Here is a 25,667-nt window from a genome sequence, read left to right on the forward strand (position 1 = left end):
ACACGTTATGATAGCTACGTTACTTGTTAATAACTCTAAACTTTATCAGTCTTAAGATTATGCTGTAGTCAAATTCTTGCTAAGAAATGAGTAAAGTATAACATTACCCGATACATTTGATAATGAAATCAGATCATGAGTATCCAAGATATAAACTTACAGCTTTTTCAGATTTATATATCGAATTATTTGTGTAGATTTAATGCTTTTTAGACTATTTTCTGCAATACTCCTGAAATAAATGTTAAATATTGTTATGAAATCGCTTTTAAATATTTATGTTAGAGCTTTTTGATTTGCTTCAAAATGAGGAAAGAAAACAGCATAAGTTTGCAAATTTCGTTTATTATCTGTAGTATACCGAACTATTAAGGTACCACAGAAACTATTTATCGGAATATCAAAAGCTAGATATTAACTATTCAACGCCAACAATGCAATATATTCTTCGTATGATATTATTACTACAGTCATTGGCCTCTTCTTTAGCATTGAAATTATGTTTATATTTTTTGGTATAAAAGAATTAGTATTTTAATGTAAACATTCTTGATTAAATTATAAAGGCGAGTATTTTATTCATCTTACAGTTCCGTTATTAAATTTAAATCGTTGCCAGAGACATCAAACATATCAAATTCACGTAAGTTGTTGCCATTTAATGATCTGTTATTAATGAAAGACTTGATAATATTAATTATATGCGCCTGCTATGAAGTTTACGTAATTAACTCTAACTCTTGAATACTTGAAGAAGTTTAGAATATGAAGTTCTTTGAAGTATCATTATTCTTAGAATATTATCTTGTTGTATCGTACTGTTAATATAATATCTTGTACTTACAAAACTCTAAGATAATCAAATGCAAACGCTTTTTCTGGGATGGCTGAAATGTTGCATTTATTTAGATGACTATAAACAGGATTATTGATTGTCAAGTTAGGACAGGTAACGCTTTATAAAATTTTTCCTATTATCATGTTTCTTTAAATACTTGAGAAGACTAATACTGCAAGTTTTACTTTATTATTAAAGGTAGTGGTCTATGAGTTAGGGTTATTTGCTACTTTAAATATCATCAGTATCGAATTAAATTCAAAATATAAAAAAATTCTAAATGTTCTAGTGGGGTATAAACAATTACTCATACTGTAATCGCTAAATGTGTATTAGCGTATCAAAACAATTTAGGATATCGTGCAATCATTTTTTGACTAGAGGCATTTTTAATTTAGTACATAAATTTATTCAAATAGTTCCAGTAACAAATAACTAACACTAACTGTCAGTCCTAAGCTATACAACTGTTATTTTTTAATTAATCTTCAGTAAGAGGCTTTTCACTCTGAATTTTGATTATTATAATAAAAACCTTGTTGGTGCCATAATACAGATAATTTTTAATTCTATATTCGCTATATTATGCTATAAAAAACAAATTTTCGTTTTTTCGGTATAACTTATTTATTTAAATTATAAACTATGAAGTATTTGTATTTAAGGAGAATTATATAAAAAAATATCAATCTACATATATCATTGTCACAAACTTATGTTGCGAACTACTACACTAAACTAATAGATTACTTATGCCTTACTCCACTACACCTAGAGTTCTAGTGTATGGCACTTCTATACTACTTACGGTCACACTGGGATAAGACTGTTCTACAAGATTAGTATACTTTTTACTAATGGAGTAGCTGAGTACCTTCTCGTACACGATCTAATAAAGAACTCAGGAACTGAACATTCGCTCGTCCTTTATACCCTTCCACTAAATTTGTGGTGCACACATAGTAACTTTACAATATAATATTTACATGATTTGTATAGCTAAATACTAACAAAATCTATTTAATTAGCAAGTACGGTGCTTTGCTCCGTAACAATCATCATAACAGTCTATTATGGCTTGACTACTATCCAATTGGATTTATAATTGAAGGAATTAGTAACTTTTGACCTTGCATGTTTTTCAATTATTAATGCATAATCTTCGAGAGTGCGACAAAAGATTATTAATTACTTACATCCCAATTAGAAATGGCCCGACACGTTCATATAAATCTCTTACGAAGGTGTTTAATATTATTGGATTATCGCTTACATCTCTATATTATTAAAAAAAATTTGGAAACCTTTATTGATCCTTCCCAGATAGTAGTTTATCTTAGTTAGAAACAGCTCATAAAAGATTTAATAAAGGAAATTGTAGTTGAAGCCGAAACCTCATTAGATGAACATAATTTTGGTATTCACAATGTAGTAGAAGTATTAACTGTAATGATGTGACAATATTTAGGATTTATAAGATGATCTACAGTATACTAATGTGCCAATTTGAGGGTAAAGATTTATTTACATACAATTTTAAATTGATTATTGCTGCCATTCCATTAATAAATCTAGGCCAGTTATTACCTACCAATTTTCTACAAAAGTAATGATAAAGTTTTTGTTTCTATTATTATCATTGAAAAGGCATACAGTAACTACTATTAAGAATTTTGAGAATAATCGTTTTTAATATAAAATTAGACTAATTTTTAACTCTAGTCTTTATCATTCCATTAAAGCAAACTTACAAGTCGTTAACTAAATTCAATTTATCTAGAAAGTCTTTCTGCACATCTATTCCATTTGCAATCAGATTGGTGTAGCTCATATCACTGATAAAGATATACAAAGTAAAGGCTGAACTCTAGCAATACCGTTTATTAAGCTAATGATATTAAGTTCTTTATCAATGAACCATTAGCCAGCAACTTACATTTTAGTGACTTGATAGAATAAGCGATCACAGTTGCCGTCAAATTCTAGGATATTGTTATATGCTAAATTTCTAAAATTGAACAGCAACAGAATCTGATTAGTCTGCCTTATTTCTGATAGTTTATAAGAATATTAACATAAAGATTTAAAACTGCAGGGAAGAACTGCAGCGGTTAAAAATAATTGCCAATTGAACTTATTACTTACAGAGATCTGAGTACAGGAGGCAATCCTGAGCAATTCAAGTACGTAATCTTGTTTCCAGCTAAATTGCTAAAATTAAAATTGATTCAATTGCTATATTGAGAAAAGTCATAAGTTATACTGTATAAAATTATCTATTTTAGCCTTCGATAATATTCCGCAAAATACTTAAAAAATATTATTTATACAAATCTTCACAATAACTTAGCATCTGCCTTCTGATTTATTGTCACGGTACGCCGTTACTAATTAAGTAACTGTAAATTAATGAATGCTTATGAATAGATAAGATAAGGTTATGTGCTATGTTTTAATGCGCTTGTAGCTGATAATAGGATGGTAGAAATGAGATAAAAATAGCAGTTGTTAGCAGTTAATTTACTGTAGGTTTATAAGGTGTGTTAATCTCTAAAAATTGAGCTGTACATGTGTAATGTAACTTAGTATTGTGATTGTAGACTATTAGCCATGTGTAGTATAATGTACGGTAGATATTTATCCTAAGAGATATTTGGTAGCTGTAACTATAGACTGTAGTAGTATAGACTCTATGCTAGAGTACAGATGGCTATATACAGTAAGCTGTTGAGTTACTAATATGGCTATAGGTAAAAATAGAACTGTAAATCATATATTATGATATGGTTAATTCATTGTACTTTGGCTGGTGTGAATAATGCCTACGTAAGTAATGTAGTCGTATCCATATTGGATTAATGATGGTCCGCAGTAGAATAGTGTTACTAAGAATAATTTAAATATGTGTAAAATAAGGTAAAAGGTTGCCATGCGGATTATAGCTGCGAATGCTACGAAAAGTATAAAAGCATGCAACTATAGATTATTCTGTTAGTTCGTAGTAGAAGTCTTTAGTAGTAGTATTCGGCTAGAGTAGAGCTGTGTAGTTAATCTTTGTATAAGATTCAATAAAGCCCTTATTTTTCTAAAATTTGGAATTTCGTGATCGGTATATATCACAACATGGACGAAGGTTAAGCGTCTTAACACCTGATAGCTTGTAGCTATCTAAGTCTGAGAATATCGACATGTATATTTAGTAATGGTATTATACTAATTAATGTAACTTGTAAAGCATGAATTCTCACTCGTTAATATTGGAATTCACTGTAGAAACCTATTTAAGCGCGTGTGTTTGTAGAATAAAGTAAGTAATTGCTCAAGAAACGGCAAGACTCATATCGTGAAGAATAGTGTAATAATTAGTCAGTTGTCTGTGGAGATCAGCCGAGAAATCGAGTTCTCAAATACTTCTCTCATTGAAACTGTAGTACTGGGAGAAAAAAACCCAAGGTTTAAGTAACTACACTAGAGTTCTTTACTTTCCTTTGCCACAAGTGAGGGTTGTGACATTTATATATAATACTTATTTGATTACATCTACGAAACATCGCTAATAATCCAATAAAAAGAGTATAAAAACAAAATTCAAGGCCTAAATTAATAACTGTTTGACATATGCCAAGTTGAATTAAGAAATTTTTGTGGATTAAACGAAATTGTAATAGTTCTCATTAGTTATGGTAAAATATTTGTCGTTTCTTTTAACTGATTCAAAGACTATCATGCTTGTTATAGCTATGGGTAATTCACCTACAATTTGTATCACTTAACAATAGATGTTATAAGAAGTATACAATATATATAAATTGTCTACTAAATATGAGTTCGTTCTTTCGTATATTTACTTACAGGTTTTCAAGAAAAGTTAATCCCAATTCGTCTTGATCAGACAAGGTTACTTTGTTATTACTTAAATCGCTGAATGAAGAAAAAGAACCTGATTACACTTTTGGTGCAATTAATTTATCGCGTATGTAATAAAGTAGCCATCTTGCTTACAGAATTCTTAAATTTCGGTAACGTGAAAGCAATTTATTTCTTAATTCGGTTATAGCATTATTACTTAAATACCTGAAATTAAATTACTTAGATTACCTATACAAAACCATACATACTGGTAAATTCAGAATTATCTTAAGGTCTAAAATTGCAATTTTGATGAAATTTTATTATCAGTGATTTGAATTGTATAGGTAACTAAAATCACTTACAATTGGCTGAGGTACGGTAATGTGACATTAAAGATCTTTGCAATATCTTCAATGCGATTAGAATTTAAGTTTCTTTTATATGTAGGTAAATGAGGCAAGATTAATAATTATAAGACATATCCAGAATTTCTTTAGATTAAATAAATGTTAAAGTCTTCACCAAAAGGACAAGAATGGCATAATGTGCCTAATAATGAAGTATTAATATATCTTACAATATTCGTATGTTTTGCAATCCTTTCAAAATAGGATAAAGTTCCGATATTTGGTTATGTTGCAGATGCCTAAATGAAGTATTACGTATAAGTGTTAAAAAATTATTTAAACGAAGTAAAAATAAACGTCTTACTAGGTAAGCGTTATACATATATCTTACAAAGTATTCAACTTTGTATTCATGAAGTAGTTTTCTCTCAAAATTCCAATCTGGTTATAATCAAGGTACCTTATAAGAAAATAGTCAATTGTGATATAAGAAATAGTTCTCAGCGTGTCTTTAGATGCATAAATTCTAATGCTTATTTAATGCAATTAGTGTACATAATTTGGTACAGTAAATCGAAATATTGGTTTTTTCATTAATAAAATGAATTCCTAAAAATTATAAAACAGTAGCATAACCCTAAGATATATATTAATTTAAAGTTTACGAAAAGAAATTAAATTGATGGCGTATATTATAATCGCAATTACAATACGATTTACAAAATCAACAGATTACTTACAGCTCTTTCAGACTTGTTAATTTTGCAAAATCTTGAACGTTTACGAATGTTATACGATTCGATGTTAACGATCTAGACGGTAAATTTATCAATTATATCTTCTGTTATTTAACACTCCTGATAGCTGCGCTATTTTATTCTTAAATAACTGTATCTATATAATATATATCAGTTTGTGGATAAAATGTCAAGATACAAATAGTAATAATCTAATTCGACGCAAAATTACAAAACTGTATTTGCTATGTTAGTAGAATCAGGGACCACTTAATCAAAATTGTACTCCCGCACGATTTTGATTGAATAATCCCATATAGAATGTTAATAATTTATTAGGTAATATGCCAAATTTTCCAAACAACACTACCTCATTGTATAAATATTAAGCACTAAAAATGCGATTGTAATTAGAACATAATGTATAATGCTATACAAAGTAGACAAAGTAATAAGTAGTGCTCAAATAGCGCTTATTTTTCAAGTACATCTTCATCCTCATGATTACTACTTTTCGCAAAGCACAACACTTGTCAATTTTATAATAATTAAGCTATCCCTTAATTTAATACTAGTATAAATTAAGTCCTAACAAATTCAACCGTCCAAATATACTTACCGCAATAGAAGTATTCATATACTACTCATATGGAAAAGTTTATTCGGTTAGATAACATGCTATACTTAGCTCATAAACTTACACCACAATAAGTTGAGATAGTGATCTTATAAAATCTAATTTCTTTAGCTTGTTATTCCTTACAAATCTACAAAATTATCACCAGAAAATAATTTATAGGAGATTCTAATAGGAAATTTTCCAATAATTTTTTAGTAAAATCATTAAAAATTGAAGAAGTAAATAAAGCATTTTTAAAGATTCTTTAAGGCTGTAAACTATGTAACCAAACCAACTCTGGTATAGCTATTGCAAGGAATAGCCTTTTGAATCAACTTACAATGATTGTAACCTTGACAAAGGTTCTAACGCGTCTATATGTATAAAATCAAGACGATTGGAGGAGATATTTCTGCAGCATTTAGATAGAATTTAGCGGTTAATAGTATTTAATTCGTACTGTAACATTAAATAGAATGGAAAAGACACCTTTATCTAACATTTTAACGTTTAATTTTTCTTCATTCCATGAAATGACAACATTCGCAATGAATTTGTTTAATGAAATAATTAAATTTTAATTATAATTGATACAAAACAATTTCACTCATTTCGACAGAATTAAGTAATATGGCATTTTACTGATAAAATAATTGATAATTATAACTATTAGAATCAAGAATAATCGGTTTGAAATTATACACTGATCAAAGAAAAACTACCTCATTACCGTTAGGTTTACAGTCTACCAAAAGAAATCTATTTTCTAATCAACAATTACTATCTATCTTTGAATAGAAACTAGCTCAACTTCTACCGACTCATTAAATATTTTTTCCAAGGACATATTACATTGTAATTCATTACTCAGTTGGTTCATTTTAAAGCTTTTTAAACAAACAAAATTTTAAAAGCAACAATGTCAAGCCTACGAATTAGTTAGCATAATGCTAAATTTGCCTGTCTTATTCAGAAGATGGATTAGAAATTTTACTAGTAAGTAATAACGTAAATTTATTTCAAGTTACACCAAAAAATCATCTAATTATATTATAAGGGCCGTAACTTTTTCCAGCATTAACGGAAAAGGTGCAAATAGGGCTTACATTGAAAGCACCTGATTGTAGTTCTTCATCTCGAACAGATTTTTCACGCTTCTTATGTTGGTATACCTATTGCCTGTTAAATCACTAATATAAATTTCAATAGAAATATTGGTAAGTTAAAGTAAACAAATATAAATATGACTAAATGCTTACATTAATTTCTGCTTAGGTTCAAACTCCAGTGATAATACTTACAGACTAATTAGGTGATCCAGAGTAGAAAAATTGAGTAGCTTTGATTCGTGAAGTTTATTGTAAGATAAATTACTTTTTTCAAGCAAGATAAAAAATGTAAATATTGTAACGAAATAATTAGGATATCAAAAGTTAAATGCATTAAAATGAAGTTATAGCGTTAATTAAAATTTTTTGTCATTGCATCACTAAACAAATTCATTCCTAAATTGACTTACAGGGTTCTACAGTCCCCAAACTCTAGGTGTCTTATTTCTAATAGAAAGTTGTTGGTCAAATCCCTGTATTAGAAAAATATTTATTAAAAGGAACAATCAATAGAAATGAAATATTCCGCGATATGTTACTATAATAAAGCTTTTTCTTTAAATATTTTCTAGATTAATAGTCTTATAACTCAGTCATTTGCTCTTTTGGGACTGTGCTTCAATTTGTTGCTATGCAACAAACATGGTCGATTTTATTCCGATTACGCAATAATGGAGTTGTCATAACATTTATGTAACCATAGAACTTGTTAGGACTTACAAGCTATGTATCACTGTGGCCTTCCTTCCACTGCTAGCTAATTTACTTTTGCTATAAAGCTTTAATGGATATGATCTTGATAGTCCTCTAAATAGATATAAGTGATCATTAATAAGTAATGTATCATGAAATTATATTGTAATACTTTCAATGTGCTATAATATTAAATTTTAGTGCAATGTCTTAGTTGTTTATAAGAAAATATCACTAAGTGTAAACATATCATAAGATTAAATCAGAAGTTAGATGTATAGCATACAAGAAATCCATAAATGTCACAACAGGTAATTTAAATTCTTGAAAATTTCTGATAGGGTTGCCGCTAAGCTCTCTAATAAAATTATATTTATAATAGACTTTCTTGGTAAATGTTTTAGTTCATTTCACCAGATATCTTTTAAAACTGTATATAAATTTAATGTAATTAATCAAAATCTGGTTTACATAGTGAATAAATTAATTATTAAAGAAGTTGCACTTACAGTGATTGTAATTTTATCAGGCCTGAGAATGCATTAGAATCAATATAAGATATTTTGTTGGTTTGTAAACGTCTAAGCATGACAGAAAACATATCAAAGACAAGAAATTACTCATCATATAAGTAAATACTTCAGCTCTAGCTATTCACTTGGTAACAATCAAAGTGACTAAGTAAAAAAAAATTATCGTAAAATAAAAAGGTTTATATACTGCTATAGAGTTTAACGTTAGCTATATGGATTGGTTATAATTTAGAATAAATAAAAGCATAATTTTCAAGAATTTATAGTTGTGACAGTGTTATATACTGTATTAGAGTAGAAGTATCTATGTTAGGATAATTTTGTTAGCCTATCCTTTTTATTCAACTTTGGATATACTGTGTTTTAAAATAGCACTGGCTTTTTATGACATTCACATATATATAAATACATATACTGAAATTAATAGTTATATTATGGAATTCGAATTATCTACTTACAATTCGAATCATTGTGATTGTAACTTACTTATGGTAGATTATAGATTATCGTAGAAATGTCCCGTTATACGACATATCGTAATCTGACTATTCTGTATTAGTCATCAGATGTCAATCTTCGTGAATACTGTTGTCTGCATCAGGGAGCATTAGCTAAAATTAATGTCTAATTCAGTGAATGATTCCAAAGTTAATCGTACTAACTATGACTCATGAATTATTGAGGAAGAGTATATAATCGCAATATATCGTATAATAAAGTTAATTCTTAAACTTAGTGTTTAATGTAAAATACGAGGCATCTAAGTCTTTGTGCAGTCTACAGGTAGAGCAAAAGTGTTTCTGAGAGTGCAGATATCGTTCCTTGATACGTGGTTCAAGGAATTGATTTATTGATCGTACATTACGTTATCGTGCTGCAATGCTGTTTTGTGGCCATAGTGGAGAGCTTAATTAAATTATTAACATAACTGATTGTTAAAAATCTCCTATGTAACTAGAAAACGGATCTTAAACACTATCTTCACTAGCACTCGTGTTTCCAACTAACTTAGGCACCTATCGTAGTTGAACTAACTCTCAGCTACACAAATGAGCTACTAATGAGTAATAGGTTTAAATTATTCGCTTTATTTACGTTAATCTTAGTCGTAAAATGTACTGAAGAAAAACGTAAGAACATTCTTAGCAAAAATAGTCAAGTGATCCTGCAAGTGACTAAATGGAACTGAGCAGCTAAGCTAGTGCTCGGCTTTTTATAGTCTCGGCCCACACCGATGGTGCTCTTGTGAATATTCTTGACATAGTAATTTACACTGTACAGTATACATATCCTAGTATAGGAGTTCAGTCAGAAGAAGTTAACATAGATCGGTATAAGTCAACGCTAATTAACATTAAATGAACTAATGAGCCAACTAGAGCCTCAAGGCTCTGCAAAGTAATTACACCTTACACTTAAGGAGTTATTAGTTAACGTTTACTAACTAAGTGTGTTAGCTCCGACTCGTCAACAATATTGAACTTTCTGATACCTTGGCAATAACAACTTATTAATAAACATTAATATCTAATATGCTACTGGAGCAAACAACAATTTAAATGAGATAGTTTAATTAACATAGCAGTTATTATTTCGGAGCATAGCTCCGTAACACTGATCTTTTATTGAATGCACTAGTAATGAGAGGTTGAGATAATTTTTCCGTAAGTTGATACAAAATAACTTGCATTAGTAACGAAATACGAATAACTTCCAAAGTTAGTTAGCGGTATCAGTTTTAGAGCTTTTAAATTAGCTTAGTAATGCGCAAATTACGTAAGTGAATATGAATAACTAAGTTTTAAGATTTAGTATCTTTCCTATTATTACATTTCAATATTTGCTTGCTTTGCATTGTCCTTAACTTTGACATCAAACAATTTTCCAAAGTAAAAATAAAATGAATAGCCGAATCAATGCGTCATTCATAAAAAGAATTACAAGGGGTAAATGTATGCTTGTGTTACAGTGTTATATACTGTATTACAGTAGAAATATCTATATTTGGATAATTCTGTTAGACTATCCTTATTTAGTTAACTTCTAATTTGGATATACTATATTTTAATATAGCACTGACTTTTTATGACAGTGACACTTATACACATACTGAAATTAATAGTTATAATAGGGAATGCAAATCATCTACTTACAGTTCGAATCATTGTGATTGTAATTTACTTATGGTAGATTGTAAATTATCATGGAAATGTTCCGTGATAGGACATATCGTAATCTGACTATTCTGTATTAGTCATTATATATCTATATTCGTAAATACTGTTGTCTGCATTAAGGGAGCAGTAGCTATACTTAATATCTAATTCAGTAAATGATTCCGAGGTTAATTGTATTAACTATGACTCATGAACTATTGAGGAATAGTATATAAATGCAGTATATCGTGCAATAAAGAGAATTCTCAAACTTAGTGTTTAACGTAAAATACGAGGCGTTTAAGTCTTTGTGTAGTCTGCTAATAGAGCAAAAGTGTTTGTGATAGTGCAGATATCGTTCCTTGATTCGTGGTTCAAGGAATTGACTTATTGATCGTATATTGCGTTATCTCGTTGCAAAGCTGTTTTGTGACAGCTTGCTACTTACAATATTTTAAGATTCGTAAGATACTCAAACTGATAGGCGCTTAATGATTGAAGTTCATTTTCATTTAGATTTCTAGGTCAATTTCAAGAATTTTAAAGAAATTATTATTATTATTATGGGTAAATATAGTTTATATCGTTCGTCAAACAAATACAAATATTAGTGAACTCACAAGTCCTTAAGACTAATCAACGGTGTAAAGATAACGGAATCCAAATGAGTTAATTTATTACCAGCCAAATCTCTATTTCATATTATTGAAGAAATGATAGAATCAGTACATTGATAGCTAGTTAAATAAAATTAATGCAAGCCTGATTATCTTTATAGCATAAGATACAGTCTGGAAGCAATAACCAACTAAAAAACTTTTTTCAATTAAGACAAAATAATTAAAAGCAATTTTCCTTCGCAGAAATATTTAAATTCTGCTACAACTACGGTATCTACCAATTAGGAGTAATTGGAAAATTAGCTGAATGCAATGGTGGCAATGCAGTAGCTTTTATTTACCAAAAAATTTAGATATAGTTTTATATTTCGATCTGTTTTTTTTACGTACAAAGTGGTAAGATTGAATAAATCTTCAAATGCTGTGGCATTGATTACGGAGATGTTATTGAATGTTAGCTCCCTAAGAATAAAAATTCGATAAGTACTTTAAAATTTTTTAATATATTGTATGATTTTATAATATGCTGGGAGAATTTTAACATTAATGATTTTTGCCGAGTAAAAGACATTTGAAGGAATTATTGTTAATAACAATTTTAGACCTGCAATTGATAAAAAGATAAGTAATAAATAATTACAGTTTTAAAAGACTTTCAAGGCCGGAAAACTGGTAGCTCTCCAACAAATTTAATCGGCTATTAATGATACTCCTATTTAATATTCAAACAGACGTGAATAATTTTTCAAGAATTCATCTTTCACTAATTTACGTAGAAAAGTTTCAATATTAACAGAGCTTGTAAATGTCACTTAATGAAGATATAAAGCACTCCAAAACTATGTAACTGTGACAAAAGCGAATTAAAAGCATAACAATTATTTACTAATTAAGTCATTAAAGTATATTTTGTGCACAGAAATATTGATAACTGCGAGTACGTGAAAACTATTGCGGTTGTTGTAAAATATTAATTAAAGTACAATTATTTTGTTTATGAAAGGATTTTAAAGAAGTGTTATAGAAAATATTTATTAATTTATTCATCAAATTATAGAAAACAATTTCGACCTTATGATAATAATTGTTCATAAATAAAATGAGGATTTAGGTAGCTGATTTGATATGTAGTACTAAACTGCGCGAATTGATCTTAAAAGCCAATAGTAAAGTAGAATAGTATACACGTTGATCATGTAGTTGTCTATGGGATGAAATGTAGAGCAGTACCGATTAGATCAGTACAGAGACTGATATTAGACGAGTAATTCTTCATAATGCCAAATTACAAGGCAATTTTACGGGACCAACGAAGGTAGAGTATACCTATTTTATATTATCGCCTTGTGTCATAACCTAGAGCATGATAGTAACTTACAAAGATGTTGCCATGAGCATGGATTTAAATATTTTAGTAGGAAGATGGGATATGATATTGTTGTCCATAACTCTACAAAAAATTATTTATATTAATTGAGAATGTTAAAAATCGAAACATGACGGCTTACTGAGTTTCACTTTCGTCAAATTCTAGAATATCACCAAAAAGCATTACTAATCTAAACCCTACTCTACTTCATTTAAATTTGCCCTAAAATCATTTCATTATCATAATTTGATTTAAATTATCGATCTAACTATTCCAATACTTTTATCATACATACAATGCTTTAATTTTATTCAGTTGCCGGAAAGATGTTGGAGCAATAAACCGAAAAAAATTGCTATTTAAGTACCTGTGTAAATATGATTAGAAATTGCATAAAACAATGTTCGTTTTTAAATTAGTGATTATTAATTTTTATACATCATGTAAAAGAGACGATTTAGTATCGCTTAATTCTTACACATTCTCTAAGTTAGGAGCACATATGGTTTCTGGATAAATATGAGTCAGTTTATTGCGATCTAATCTCCTGGTTATTAATATTTGTCAGTATTAAAAGCAAGCTCTCTATTTATTTAGTTTACAAACATCGACCAATTATAATGTTGTATTTAATCTCAATATTCAAAATTTTATACTGAATCGGAATTCGATTAATAGACAATCTCGCTTATATACAATATAAGTGTATTAAACAATCCTTTATTATAACTGACTCGGAAGCGCTAATCTTATTGAGACTGAGTAATGAATCTTATATGTAGATCTATTCTAATAATATTCCCGAAAATTCAAGTATCACATTAATAGCAATCTTCGTAATAGCTTGGCTAAGGTAGAGGAATGTGCATTATATGGCATATAAATAATGTAGGCTAGTATTATAATGTTTTTTATGGCAGCTTTACGTAATCATAGACTGTGATTAATGTGATTAAATGACGTAGTTGTGCAACTAATACTACGCGCCAAAGGTCTTGATTTACTTAATTGTTAATCTAGAGGCTGATACCTATTCATAAAATTTCTTAGATAAGTGGGCTGATGTTAATTATTTATTAATATTGACTATTTAGAATATTTACGAATAAATAATCTTCATAATATTGGTAGAGTTTATAAAATTTAATTTCGTCAAAAATGATATAAATTCTTCTCTTTAGCCTATTACCATGGAACATTAATTTCATATCGTTGTTGAGTACGAAATTGGCAAGACTTACAACAATCTCAGTTGTTCAAGACCGCAAAAGGTTTTATTTTCTATCGTTAGCAGTCTGTTGACAGAAACGTTGCTGCATGAAGGGAGGCAAGACGCATCTCATAAGTATCGATGTTAATTATGAAGTCGTTAAGCAATAATTATATCCACAGTAATATTACTTTTTTAATTGATTGCCGATAAAAATATTACGAATGTGCCAGCGTGTCACAATCAAGCAGTAACGTTTGTTATCTAACTATAAGAAGTTAAGACTAAAGGTTGCTCTCCGGTGTTAGAGAATTACTAAGCTCAAATCAACAATTTACAACAAACTAAAAGCAGATCTAGTAGCCTTGCAATACAGTCCTGCATAAAACAGCGAAGTAAGTGAATAGTGTTAAAAACCGAAATAAAATTAGATTATTGTGCCAGGAATAACGTTGTCTAGTTCAATAGGACGCGGTATTTTTCAGAATGATGTAGGTGCAAAATGTAATATACTAAAATCTATTAGCCAAGTGTAATGGTCTGCATAGAATAAAGTATGTTAGTGGACTATGGCTTATGAAGAAACGGTGAAGAAAGGTAGCAGCATTGCGGCTATTATACTAGGATGTCTCGAAAAGCCTGAACTATTCTTCTTATAAACTAAGTGCGCGACATTTAGAATACAGGAGCTTAACGAGGTCTATATGGTTATAATTGTCCTAAATTGTGAACCTGTAAAGAGTTGGAGTAAGCACTGAAGCTCGATATAAGTATCGAGTATATGCCTTATCAGGAGGACATTGGTTAACTAGAATAGTTAGTTATAAGAAATAAATTGGTATGCTTTACTATTTTATTATTTTAGACTAGCTTACACAAATCTATAATTGTTATAAACTGTAATAAAGAAGACTTTCATTTCTACTCAAATTTCTACTTTTATTATGGGCTGTAGCGGTAGAACTGATTACAATAGTCGACCTTAATACATATCATCTGGTTTTTGTTTATTAGCTCTCTATATGACAATGAGGACTGTTGCATATTTTGCTCGGTACCTAATAAACTTAAGGTCATCATGTTACATTATTTTAAGGTCTTACGACGCTAACAAAATAACTTAATTTTTATGCAATTCGAAATATGGGTATATACTCTAAAAATTTATGTATATGTATGAACAGATAAAGAACTACATGAAATTCTATCATAAGCCAAGGTTTACTGCTTTGTTGTGATTTAATTATGCATTATTCTTGTACATCATCTTCTAATATTTCGTTATCTACGGCAAGACCACGTATTAAATGCAAAAGTATGTTTAACTTAACACGGTTAAATGCTCTCATAACCTACTTACAATATCATGAGATTTGTTAAGCTTCTCAGATGATGACGTTGTAAGTTCTCTAAACGGTTACCTGTTAGTGCACTATAAAGCTCATTTTTAAGTCGTGGATTAAAGTATATAACTCAGAATAACAAACAGTCACTATACAAATCAAATCCTGTGGTAAAAGTTGGCTCCGATATTAATCTAAAAGTGTCTAGAGGTGTACGAAACTGGCAAATTTATTTATTTAAAAATGATATGAGCTAACCGGCTTAATAGTTGGATAAATTATGCACTTTGACGAAAGAGTTTTCTATCTGAATTATTAAATGATCGAAAGTAAAGATTACTTATTTTATCTTATCTTCTTGTGTCACATACTTGGTCGTGATATTATGTTAGTAAGGTTTATGTTTCGTAATTTATTTGTAATCGTTTAGAAAGCAAATCAGACTAATGTAAAGAAGGACTAAAAGGAATATCCAATTATAATGGCTTACAAAGAGAAATCAGGAATGATATTAGCCACTGCAGCGAGAAAAAAATTATGTAGAAGTAAAATTTGAGTACTGCTTATAAACTCGTTTAACCTTTCTAAATTAATAAAAATAAAAGCTGGCCGAGGTTCATACGGAGCATTACAGTAGTGGAGAAGTTTGTATGGCATTAACAGTCTAGATCATGATCAATAGGCATTTTCCATGTATTTAATTAGATTCGAAAGTTTCATATGTCAAGTTGAAATTACCACTCTTGAATCACTCAAGTAACACGGGAAAGAAAGAACTTTTCAACAAATGCATAGAAACTTCATTACTTTTTGATATAGCTTAAAATTAATTGTTTCGATACTGGATATTTTAGCTATTCAGCTAAAATTTTAGGATATTAAAAATTTAGACAAGTGATTTCTGAAAGAGATCAGTGAAGTAAGAATCCCTTTTAGTTATTTACCGCAACTTAATAAAGCAGCATCACAGCATCTGCACTAACATATAACATAAAAGTTCTAGTTGACTATCTTTTTTTACAACCCTATACTGTGGCTTCCTTGAAGTTTTTACTTACAGGGAGGTAAGACTCCGTAAACCAGCAAATGAATCATTTTCAATAATATGAATTTTATTACCAGAAAGGTCCCTAATGAAAGACAACATTCAGACGTGTATAAAATTTAAAATAGTCTTTTCTTGAAAAGAATAAATTCTAACTTGTTAGTTAAATTAAATATTTGAACCTATATTTAAAGGTATAAATTTATAAGCTAATGCTATTAGAAACATTTAATGGATTATTACTATTATAATTTGCTTCTAATTTTAGAATATATTACTCTTGTGACTTACAAGAATTCGAGATTGCCAAGGTTACTAAAATAGTCCGTCCGTATGGTTGACAACTTGTTGTCTACGAGAGATCTATTAAGAAATAATAGCATAGATAAGATTGAGTTTACCTGACAATCATAAGGTCGCAGTAAAATTAAGAATTTTTGACCATAACCAACAATTAAAACACGTACGGTACGGTGCTGTTATAAATTGCGTATATTATTTTTATTTTAGATACTAAAGCTAAGATTGATTATTCTCATAGTGTAACTTACGATCAATACTGCATAGTTAAAATTATTGATTTTCAAAATTGGTATCATATTAAATCTTATAAATTTATTTTGATGGCATCGAAGCACTAGTTAGTGTAGAGTCTAATATTTGTAAGCAAAGTTAAATATAAAATCTAACTAAAATCCCTTAGTACGGTATCTGTTATTTACTGTGTTAATATTCTGAGCATTACTAAAAGTCAGAGTACCTATAAGTCATATAGTTTAAGGTGCAATCGTAATAGCATCATTTAAGTAGATTAATGGTAATTAGGCATTCAAATTTTGTTAAAATCGAATCCATGCGTTGCATTTGAGTTGAAAGACGAGCATCTATGAGACTATGAACTGCGTATCTAATCCTGCAGATTGATTAAACTATTCATCACAGTAGGGATAATGTAAATTGTTATGATGCTATTGGCTATTACAGGCTGTTGTTTCTATCTGACTTACATTTCGTTTACTTCCTTTGTTGGCTTGAAGGCGTCTTCATCAAGGGTAGAAATTTCATTAGAACATATAGATCTACAATAGTATAAGCGATAACATGAGAAGATGCTCGTTTCGATCTATAAATTGAACCATTCATTGATTTCTTTTGAAATACTAAGGTTAAAATTTCTTCTTATAAATTAGAAATCATCATAAAACTATAGGTAATCGATGTTTAATGGTTCAGTTCTTCATTCTTGTTTTATTTGCTAGATATTAATTACCACCACATCTTATCACATCAGCATATCTAGTATTTATCACAAGTTCTATATCATGCTCCGTATTATTCAGCTAAATTTAACTGTAGATATTTTTCTAATTCTATATGAATGTACAGGATGTAGGTTAACAATTGTATTAATAGATGACGCTATTTTTTGTTGTGTATGGCTTAAATCATACATACTCCATAATATTGCATTTTTAATAAGAATGTATAAACATGATATTGCAACTTGATATTGATTATACTAGAACAAATCATAAGCTTACAGTGAAATTTATAAATAACTGTAAAATTAATTATAACTTAGCGATTCTTACAGTCCTTTCAGCTCAGAAAGGCACGCAAGGCTACCATTAGAAATTTTTGACAATTTGTTTTTGTTGATATTCCTGTTATAAAGTACACCAGTATTATAACCTTTAAGTGAAATGCTAAGCTTAATTATTTAGGGAATAAAAGGATATCAACAGCAATGACATGGATAGCGATTTATTTCTAAGATATTAACTAATATAATTTTTCAGTATGGAATACACTATTTTGAATTGGCTGAAGCGAATGAGTGAATTGTATAAGCCAAAAAGTTAAAAGAGACAGTTAAGTGTATGAACATAAGAACTATAATAAGATAGAAAAGCCAATGTCTAACATGAATGCGCCCTGTATTTCATATGCAAGTAATCATGTAGTTATACAAAGCAATTCTATCGGAAACTGTTGAAATATTTTTATAATATATTTAAATTAAAGTACAAATCTGAATAAATACTAGATCGATAGGTATTGATTGGTTGATATATCACCGATGCTATGATGAACCGTATAATACTGTATAAACGTGTCACGAAAGTAATCTTCGTGACGTATGCTTTATTTCTATGTTACGTTCTATATATGCTTATCTCTCAGACATGTTTTACGGTCTCTTTAATTGTAGTTTTAGTAGTTAACAGTTGATATCCTTTATTTAGGATTATATATACACTAAAATAGTAATTGCCAACCAGCTAAACTGGATTATATCTATCACCTCTAAAGTTGCTAAGGTTCAAAGTGTAATTTCTAAGTTTAGAAGAAATGTCTTAGTAGAATAGCTTTATATGTATCTGTTAAACTATTAACAAGCAATGATTATTCAACTACTATTACAGTAAATTTAATAGGATTAGACGTTATGTAATCTATGCAGATAGAATCTCTTTAAGGGATTAATTTGGCTAATTTTTAAAAGGTGAGTTGTGTAGTTAAACCGGTTTTAGGTATCAAAACCTATATAAACGACGGATTCGCCGACAATAAATTAGATTGTGATTTTCTAGTAAGCTTTAAAGGTCTCGCTGTGTTAGACCCTATCTACCTTGGAATAACAATTGTCTGGTATTCCGAAGAACAGTAGCATAGGATAGAAATTACTTTCTCAATCTTTGTTGCAAGTTAGGGTTGTTCCTAGCTCGTGACAAAGCGTATAATAACAAACCAATAACACAGTTTTAGATTTAAGTCAGCTTACAGAAACTTTAAATTAGTCGACGAACAGAATGATTCACTTTCGATAAATTCGATGTTATTATTATCTAAAATCCTATTTGAAGATGAAATTGCCTAAATAAGTTTAATATTGGGTGAACAATAAGAGCTTTATCTACAGTGCATAATATAGTTTAGACTGAATGAAGCAATAGTAAATGTATTCTTCATTTGATATCGAACTGGCAACTACTAAAATCTTGGCTAAATTGAATTATGGTAGTTAGTGAAAGTATAGGCTGCTAATTCTGTTCGAATATAAAAGCAATAGCAATTATCCTAACAAAATAATTGAGCTGAGGCAGCGCTTTATGTTGTTGCTGCTACTTTAATATCAAAAGTGAATGCAAAACATACTGACATTAGTCCTCTAACAATTGCTAATAAAATAGAGATAAAGGAAAACATTTATTATATCTATGATAAATATATTAATAACAATTACTGTTTTGAATATTTTTGAATGTTTTATATTTACATGAATGCTATTTTCGAAGTACAGGCAAAGGTATATCGTTCAATTCTTTCAATTTTATTCATGTGGAGCAGACTAAAATTATTTAAGATTAATGGATTAGTAAGCCTTTATCCTGTAACCTAATATTATATTTTGATGTAGCATAATGACATTCTTGTAAAGAGCAATGCATACAGTTCCTCTACATTAGGTAATCCACAAAATGAATACTGCTCGATGTAAGAAATTGAATTTTGTTCTAGCTTTCTGAAATACCGAAAAAATTTATCAGCTTAAATTTTATAATGATAAAATATAATTTTTTTTCATATCAATTTGTGACAGCATAAGAAGTCCGTTGATAGTTGATAGTTCTTAATAGCAAAGAAATATCGCGTCTAATATTATTCACAATACATAAATCTATTCGCACGAGGTTGACTACGATATGCCGGTGCACTAAATAGCTTCAACATCTTCATTTTTAAAATTAACAACTCCTTGTTTATTTTTTCCATGATAATTAATTCTTTAACAAGAATAAGTTACAGCCTGAAATGCCTGCTGTAAATGAAATATTAAAGCGTGTGTGTTATGGACATGAATAATTTGAATAACATAATACAATATGAATGTATTTTTTATTTTTTTCCTATCCTGCTAATGCTATTCCGCTAATATTATGATGCAAGAGCTAATCTAGCAGTAGGCAGTAGAAAGCCTACTATAAAGGAACTACGCTTCCATTTAAGATCCTTAGTAAACTAGGTTAGACGTGACACTAGGTTTAACAGCATTTTGAATGAAGAAACTCAGATATTACAAATACATTTTACTAATGCAGATAGGCTGAACAAGAAGATTTTTAGTGTTATAGAATGGGAGCACGTAGTTTATAACATTTTATAAATTTTCTAAAATCAGATGCAATGCATTTCATTCAAACCCCTTTAAAATACTATATTTCCGCGATAAGATTTGTTATTAATTTAACAATGTAAGTTAACCGGTTCGTTCAAGAAAATATCAGCTAGTGATACTAAACCTAAAATTAGGAATTTTATGTAAGATACGACACTAGTGATGAGAATTAATTAAAGCAGCATGCATCTTCTGTTCTATATCGTATTTACTGTCATGAAAAAGGATATAGCATTACTTAGTTTACTATTTTATAACGACATATTTAACAAATTTGGTCTTGGTATAAAAAGATCGGTTAGTATGGCTAAATTGGATATGAAGTTTACTTTCTTACAGATGTTTCACTGATGATAAACCAGCGAAGGCACCACGGTGGATAGTTTTTAGTTTATTTCCCGCAATATCCCTATTTATAGAAAATTATAGAATAGCTATATCTTAACATCTAGCTTCACTTTGATTTCTTACTAAAGTTCATTGTACTTCATTTTAATTACATAACGTAAATTAAAGAATATACTAATAACCTTTTGTTGTGAAATATTGATTTAATTAATGTAACAAAGTGCTATCAATATAAGGGTACTATAAAATTAAAAGTAATTTTAGTGAGATTGAGTCTTACAGCATGCGAAGTTTGGTCAAATTACTGAAAGAATTCGGTTCAATATCTTCGATCCTATTAAATTCTAGATAGCTGAAAGAATTATTAGAGGATATGTAAATAGTTTTTGCCGGGTTTATGCAATGCCTAGTAAACTGAGCTCACTCAGCTATTTGAGATGAAATATCTGTAATTATAATACAGTTTATTTTATGCTGATTTAATGCAAAAACATTTAAATATATTTTATACTGTCTTATTTTATACTCACATGTCTTCCAGTGATGATAAACAAGCTAAGCTATCATTTTTAACAATTTTCAAGCGATTACCCTTCAAATTTCTGTATTGCATATACGGCAGAAAGGGTAACTGTTATGCATATATATATATACAATGATTTTATAATGAAAACAAAATATTTTAATTCTTAGATAGCTATTTTATAGCAAATTCATAATATCGACATCATGAGAACGCTATAAATAAAATTCAATAACAATGCTTCATTCATTGTGTAGGCTAGCCTACTTTATAATTATATTATAAGATATAATGATACGAACAGACGATTGAGTGACTGCAAACCGCATAAGGAATTGGTTTCAATTGTGGAAATGGCATTATGCTTAAGTCGCCTGAAAGATTAATGAAAATTTAAAAATGCTATATAGGTCATTGAAGTCACTTCAGACTACAATTATTTTATAGTTTAAAATGGCGTACTTGTTACAGCAACGTTAGTAAATTTAATTTATCTGATTTGTAGTCTTTCAATTAGAATCGCTTTAAAAAAATCAAAATCACCACTATAACACTACTGTGTTTACTTAATCGGATTTTATTGCTACTAAACGATAGAAATCATGATTGAAAATGAGACAATAAGCTGGTATTTTAAGATATTAATTCCGGACTTACAAAGTCTTTAAATTCAATAAACATCCAAAATCGCCTTGAGACATGGCTTTAAGGCGATTATTATCTAAAATTCTAATTATAGTTACTAATACCTCAAAAAGTGAGATTAAAACAATACTATGCTAGTGCTATTAATTTAATCAATAACTAATGATTGTGATATTGTTTTGATATTGTACTTACAAATACTGCAAATTTTCTAAAGTGCAAAATGCTTTCGATTCAATATGTACCAATGCATTTGATCGAAGCATCCTACAGAAATTAAATAAACAGACATTCACTATTACGTTGCAAGTTAGAGTTGATATTTATCTGCTAAGATTGGGCTGATAGCGGTAAAATTGGTACTTTTTGAACTTCTGACAGTAGTATAATCTTCACTTTTTGACTGTTGTGAATCAGTAAAAATGTTTAGAATTTCGCTATTGTGAAAATTGAATTCTTTAAGTAAAAACTCTAAGAAAGTAGAAATGGAATTTTGATGTAAATAATAAGTCAATTTTAAATTTGACTTCTCATGAGCACGGGACAGCAATGCTTCATTTAGATTAATTTTCCTAAAATTTTACCAAGACTTAAATAGCGTGAATTTCTCTTAATTGGCACTGTAATTTTATGAGAATCATAAGTTGGTATTGTTTAAATGTAATAGCTAGAAGGCTAAAAGCCATTGAAATAAAGCCTATATTATTCAAAAAGTTTAATTTATCGTCGAGAACACTATAGTAATACACAGGCTATAAATGTACAGGCCTTTAAGAGTGTATATTGTTAGGATTTGTGCATGTAAAGCACTAGAGTTAGCAATAAACTCTAATTTATCGATCGTTAAAAGTGCAACTTACATTTCTTTTAGATTAGCTAGACAATTAAATGATCCTTTTGTAATAACTTGCAATCGATTAGCTTCTAAAGACCTTTTAAGAGACATATATTGATATATAATTAGTCAAGCTTTATGACTCTTTTGCTATAGAAATATTGTGTACTCCAAAAGCTCACAAATTGGTTAGATGGGGTAATCCACAAAATGCATCAATTTCAATTGTCTCTATAAGGCTGCTCGTAACATTCCTATAAAAAATATAACCATATCATATCGTAAATTATCACATCAGCATAATATTTAAGAATTAATTAACCTTGTGTTAAAGCCCTTTTGACTCTACCGCAGTGCATACTTATTTACATATAAATAACACATCTAGCGGCATTTCCATTCTGACTTGCAATCCGGTAGTAACGGAAACTCTGTTATTATCTTTACAATCACGCACTATACACGATATTTAGATTTCATTACATGATGATGTTACTATACCGGTAGTATTGTAAAGTATAAATCTTATAATTTTGGACATTAAAATGTACATAAATAAAAATTGGTCTTAAAATACGACATTTATCTTCTTAGAAGATTCTTGTGTATTTGCTGATATACCTATAGCTTACTGATACTAAATTTAGTAAAACTATTATTAGAGTATTTTGAATTATGATTATGATTACTTTTTTAATATTATAGGTGCTGAAGGTTGTTTTAGATAAAGAGTATTAGAAAAAATGGGATAACGTAAGAAAATCTGTTTACGTATTTACTGGTGTGATATGCACTAAATTAAGAGATAGAAATAGCAGTAATAACATGATTACGAATAAACATTTTGTATATAACCCGAGTTTCTCTTAAAATAAAGACAACTGTTGTTAACGACTTCAGTTAAATACTTGACATTGTGCCTTAAGTTAACTCGTGTTTTTCTTGTTCTAACGACTGAGTTATGGTAGATAATATCTTTAAACTGCTACTTTTAGCCTCGTACGAACGTTTAAGCGACTATTAAATAAATAAATTGCCTGATGTTGGTAATCGAAGTTCGTAACATGGAGAAAAGATTGACAGAACGAAATAAGGTAATTCAGCTCCTTAAAACATTTACGATTAATGACTTTGTAGAAATATAAGCTGTAAGTGCTTTACTGTAATATCAGCAGCAAACGAAGAAACGAAAAATGCACTCAATAGAACCACAATATGCAATTCCATACAGTAATCGTAATAATTTAGCTAAATAGAGCTATAGCAATAAACGCAGTTTCTTATCTATCCATAATAACGGAGAAACTACTAACTGTTTGCTAATGAGATACGTCTGTAATTTTCTGAGCGTAATAAACTGACGGTTGTCTTTCCGAAATCAGAGATTCGAGACTGCCGTAACGTAGCAATGGAAATTAGGTACATGTACTTAACGTGAGAATCGTTATAAAAATAATACATTGCTAAAGTATATTATATATTGTACTGTTATGGAATCCCTTTACAATATACCATAGTAAGAAAGTGTAATGTAACTTAGTATCGTGATTGTAGACTGTTAACTATGTTTAGTATAATGTACGGTAGCGTAACTTCTACTTTTATCCTAAGAGATATTTGGTAGCTATAGCTATAGACTGTAGTGGTATAGACTCTATGCTAGAGTACAGATCACTATATACAGTAAGGTGTTGAGCTACTAATAAGGTCATAAGTAAAAATAGAACTGTAAATCATGTATGTATTAGGATATGGTTAATTCATTGTACTTTGGCTGGTGTGAATAATGCCTATATAAATACTGTAGTCGTATCCATATCGGATTAATGATGGTCCGCAGTAGAATAGTGTTACTAAGATTAATTTAACTATGTGTAAATTAAGGTAAAAGATTGCCATGCGGATTGTAACTGCGAATGCTACGAAAAGTATAAAAGCATGCAACTATAGATTATTCTGTTAGTTCGTTGTAGAAGTCTTTAGTAGTAGTATTCGGCTATAGTAGAGCTGTGGGTAGTTAATCTTGTATATGATTCAATAAAGCCCTTACTTTTGTAAAATTTGGAATTTCGTGACTGATATATATCACACAAAGATTAATTAATTACAGAATGATCCCTTGTGATTGCAATTCTAATTGATGGTAGATTGTTAACTATTCTACATATGATTCCGTGGATGGACACAAGGTAGCTACTTAGACTATCCAGATTTGAACTTTGTTTATCTGATACACACAGTTTACTTTTTGGGGCTATCTAAAAGTAACTGCTGTCCAGTCAAGTTAAAAGTCACCTATTTTTACGTAAAGTTAATTGTTTGAAAGAGAAGATAAATCATCAATAGTATCACTTATGAATGGTGACGGATAGTATAGGGGCACGATAGATTTCTAGGGAAAATTATTGTGTTACTTCTTAACTTAAAAAAGCAATGGCCTTTAAGTTTCTGTAACGAGTTCAGAGATATTACTTCCAAAAAATCTCGGAAACAAAACGGTTTACTTTGTGTCACTAATGCTACAAATTGATTTTTAATACGCTATAAGGTAGGTAAATAATTGCTAAAGAAATCAAATCTTCGCTAAACCTTAAGCGAACACGATAAGAATATAAAACTCTATACTTACAAGACGATCAACTCCGAAAAGTCTACAAAGCTTCTC

General features: G+C 29.3%; 2 protein-coding genes across 2 annotated transcripts; both read right to left on the bottom strand.

Annotated features, from left to right (window-relative positions):
* Nucleotides 1-584: 584 nt before the first annotated feature.
* Nucleotides 585-9,625, bottom strand: TRIADDRAFT_61533 (uncharacterized protein; the record flags this gene model as incomplete). Its single annotated transcript, XM_002117514.1, has 15 exons — nt 585-666; nt 845-913; nt 2,035-2,115; nt 2,590-2,673; nt 2,775-2,846; nt 2,984-3,049; nt 4,691-4,759; nt 5,053-5,124; nt 5,268-5,336; nt 5,778-5,849; nt 6,476-6,541; nt 7,913-7,975; nt 8,223-8,309; nt 8,705-8,776; nt 9,594-9,625. The coding sequence occupies 15 exons, from the start codon at nt 9,623-9,625 to the stop codon at nt 585-587; spliced, it is 1,056 nt and encodes a 351-aa protein (XP_002117550.1).
* Nucleotides 9,626-15,961: 6,336 nt separating this feature from the next.
* Nucleotides 15,962-21,882, bottom strand: TRIADDRAFT_61534 (uncharacterized protein; the record flags this gene model as incomplete). The annotated part of the gene is made up of 10 exons (XM_002117515.1): nt 15,962-16,010; nt 16,485-16,556; nt 16,763-16,834; nt 17,479-17,550; nt 18,064-18,135; nt 19,257-19,328; nt 20,989-21,060; nt 21,280-21,351; nt 21,530-21,630; nt 21,847-21,882. 10 exons carry the CDS (start codon nt 21,880-21,882, stop codon nt 15,962-15,964), a joined length of 690 nt encoding a protein of 229 aa, XP_002117551.1.
* Between the last annotated feature and the right edge of the window lie 3,785 nt (nt 21,883-25,667).

This window comes from Trichoplax adhaerens, genomic scaffold, assembly GCF_000150275.1.
Source record: "Trichoplax adhaerens TRIADscaffold_25 genomic scaffold, whole genome shotgun sequence".
In the NCBI taxonomy this organism is placed as follows: Eukaryota; Metazoa; Placozoa; class Uniplacotomia; order Trichoplacea; family Trichoplacidae; genus Trichoplax; species Trichoplax adhaerens.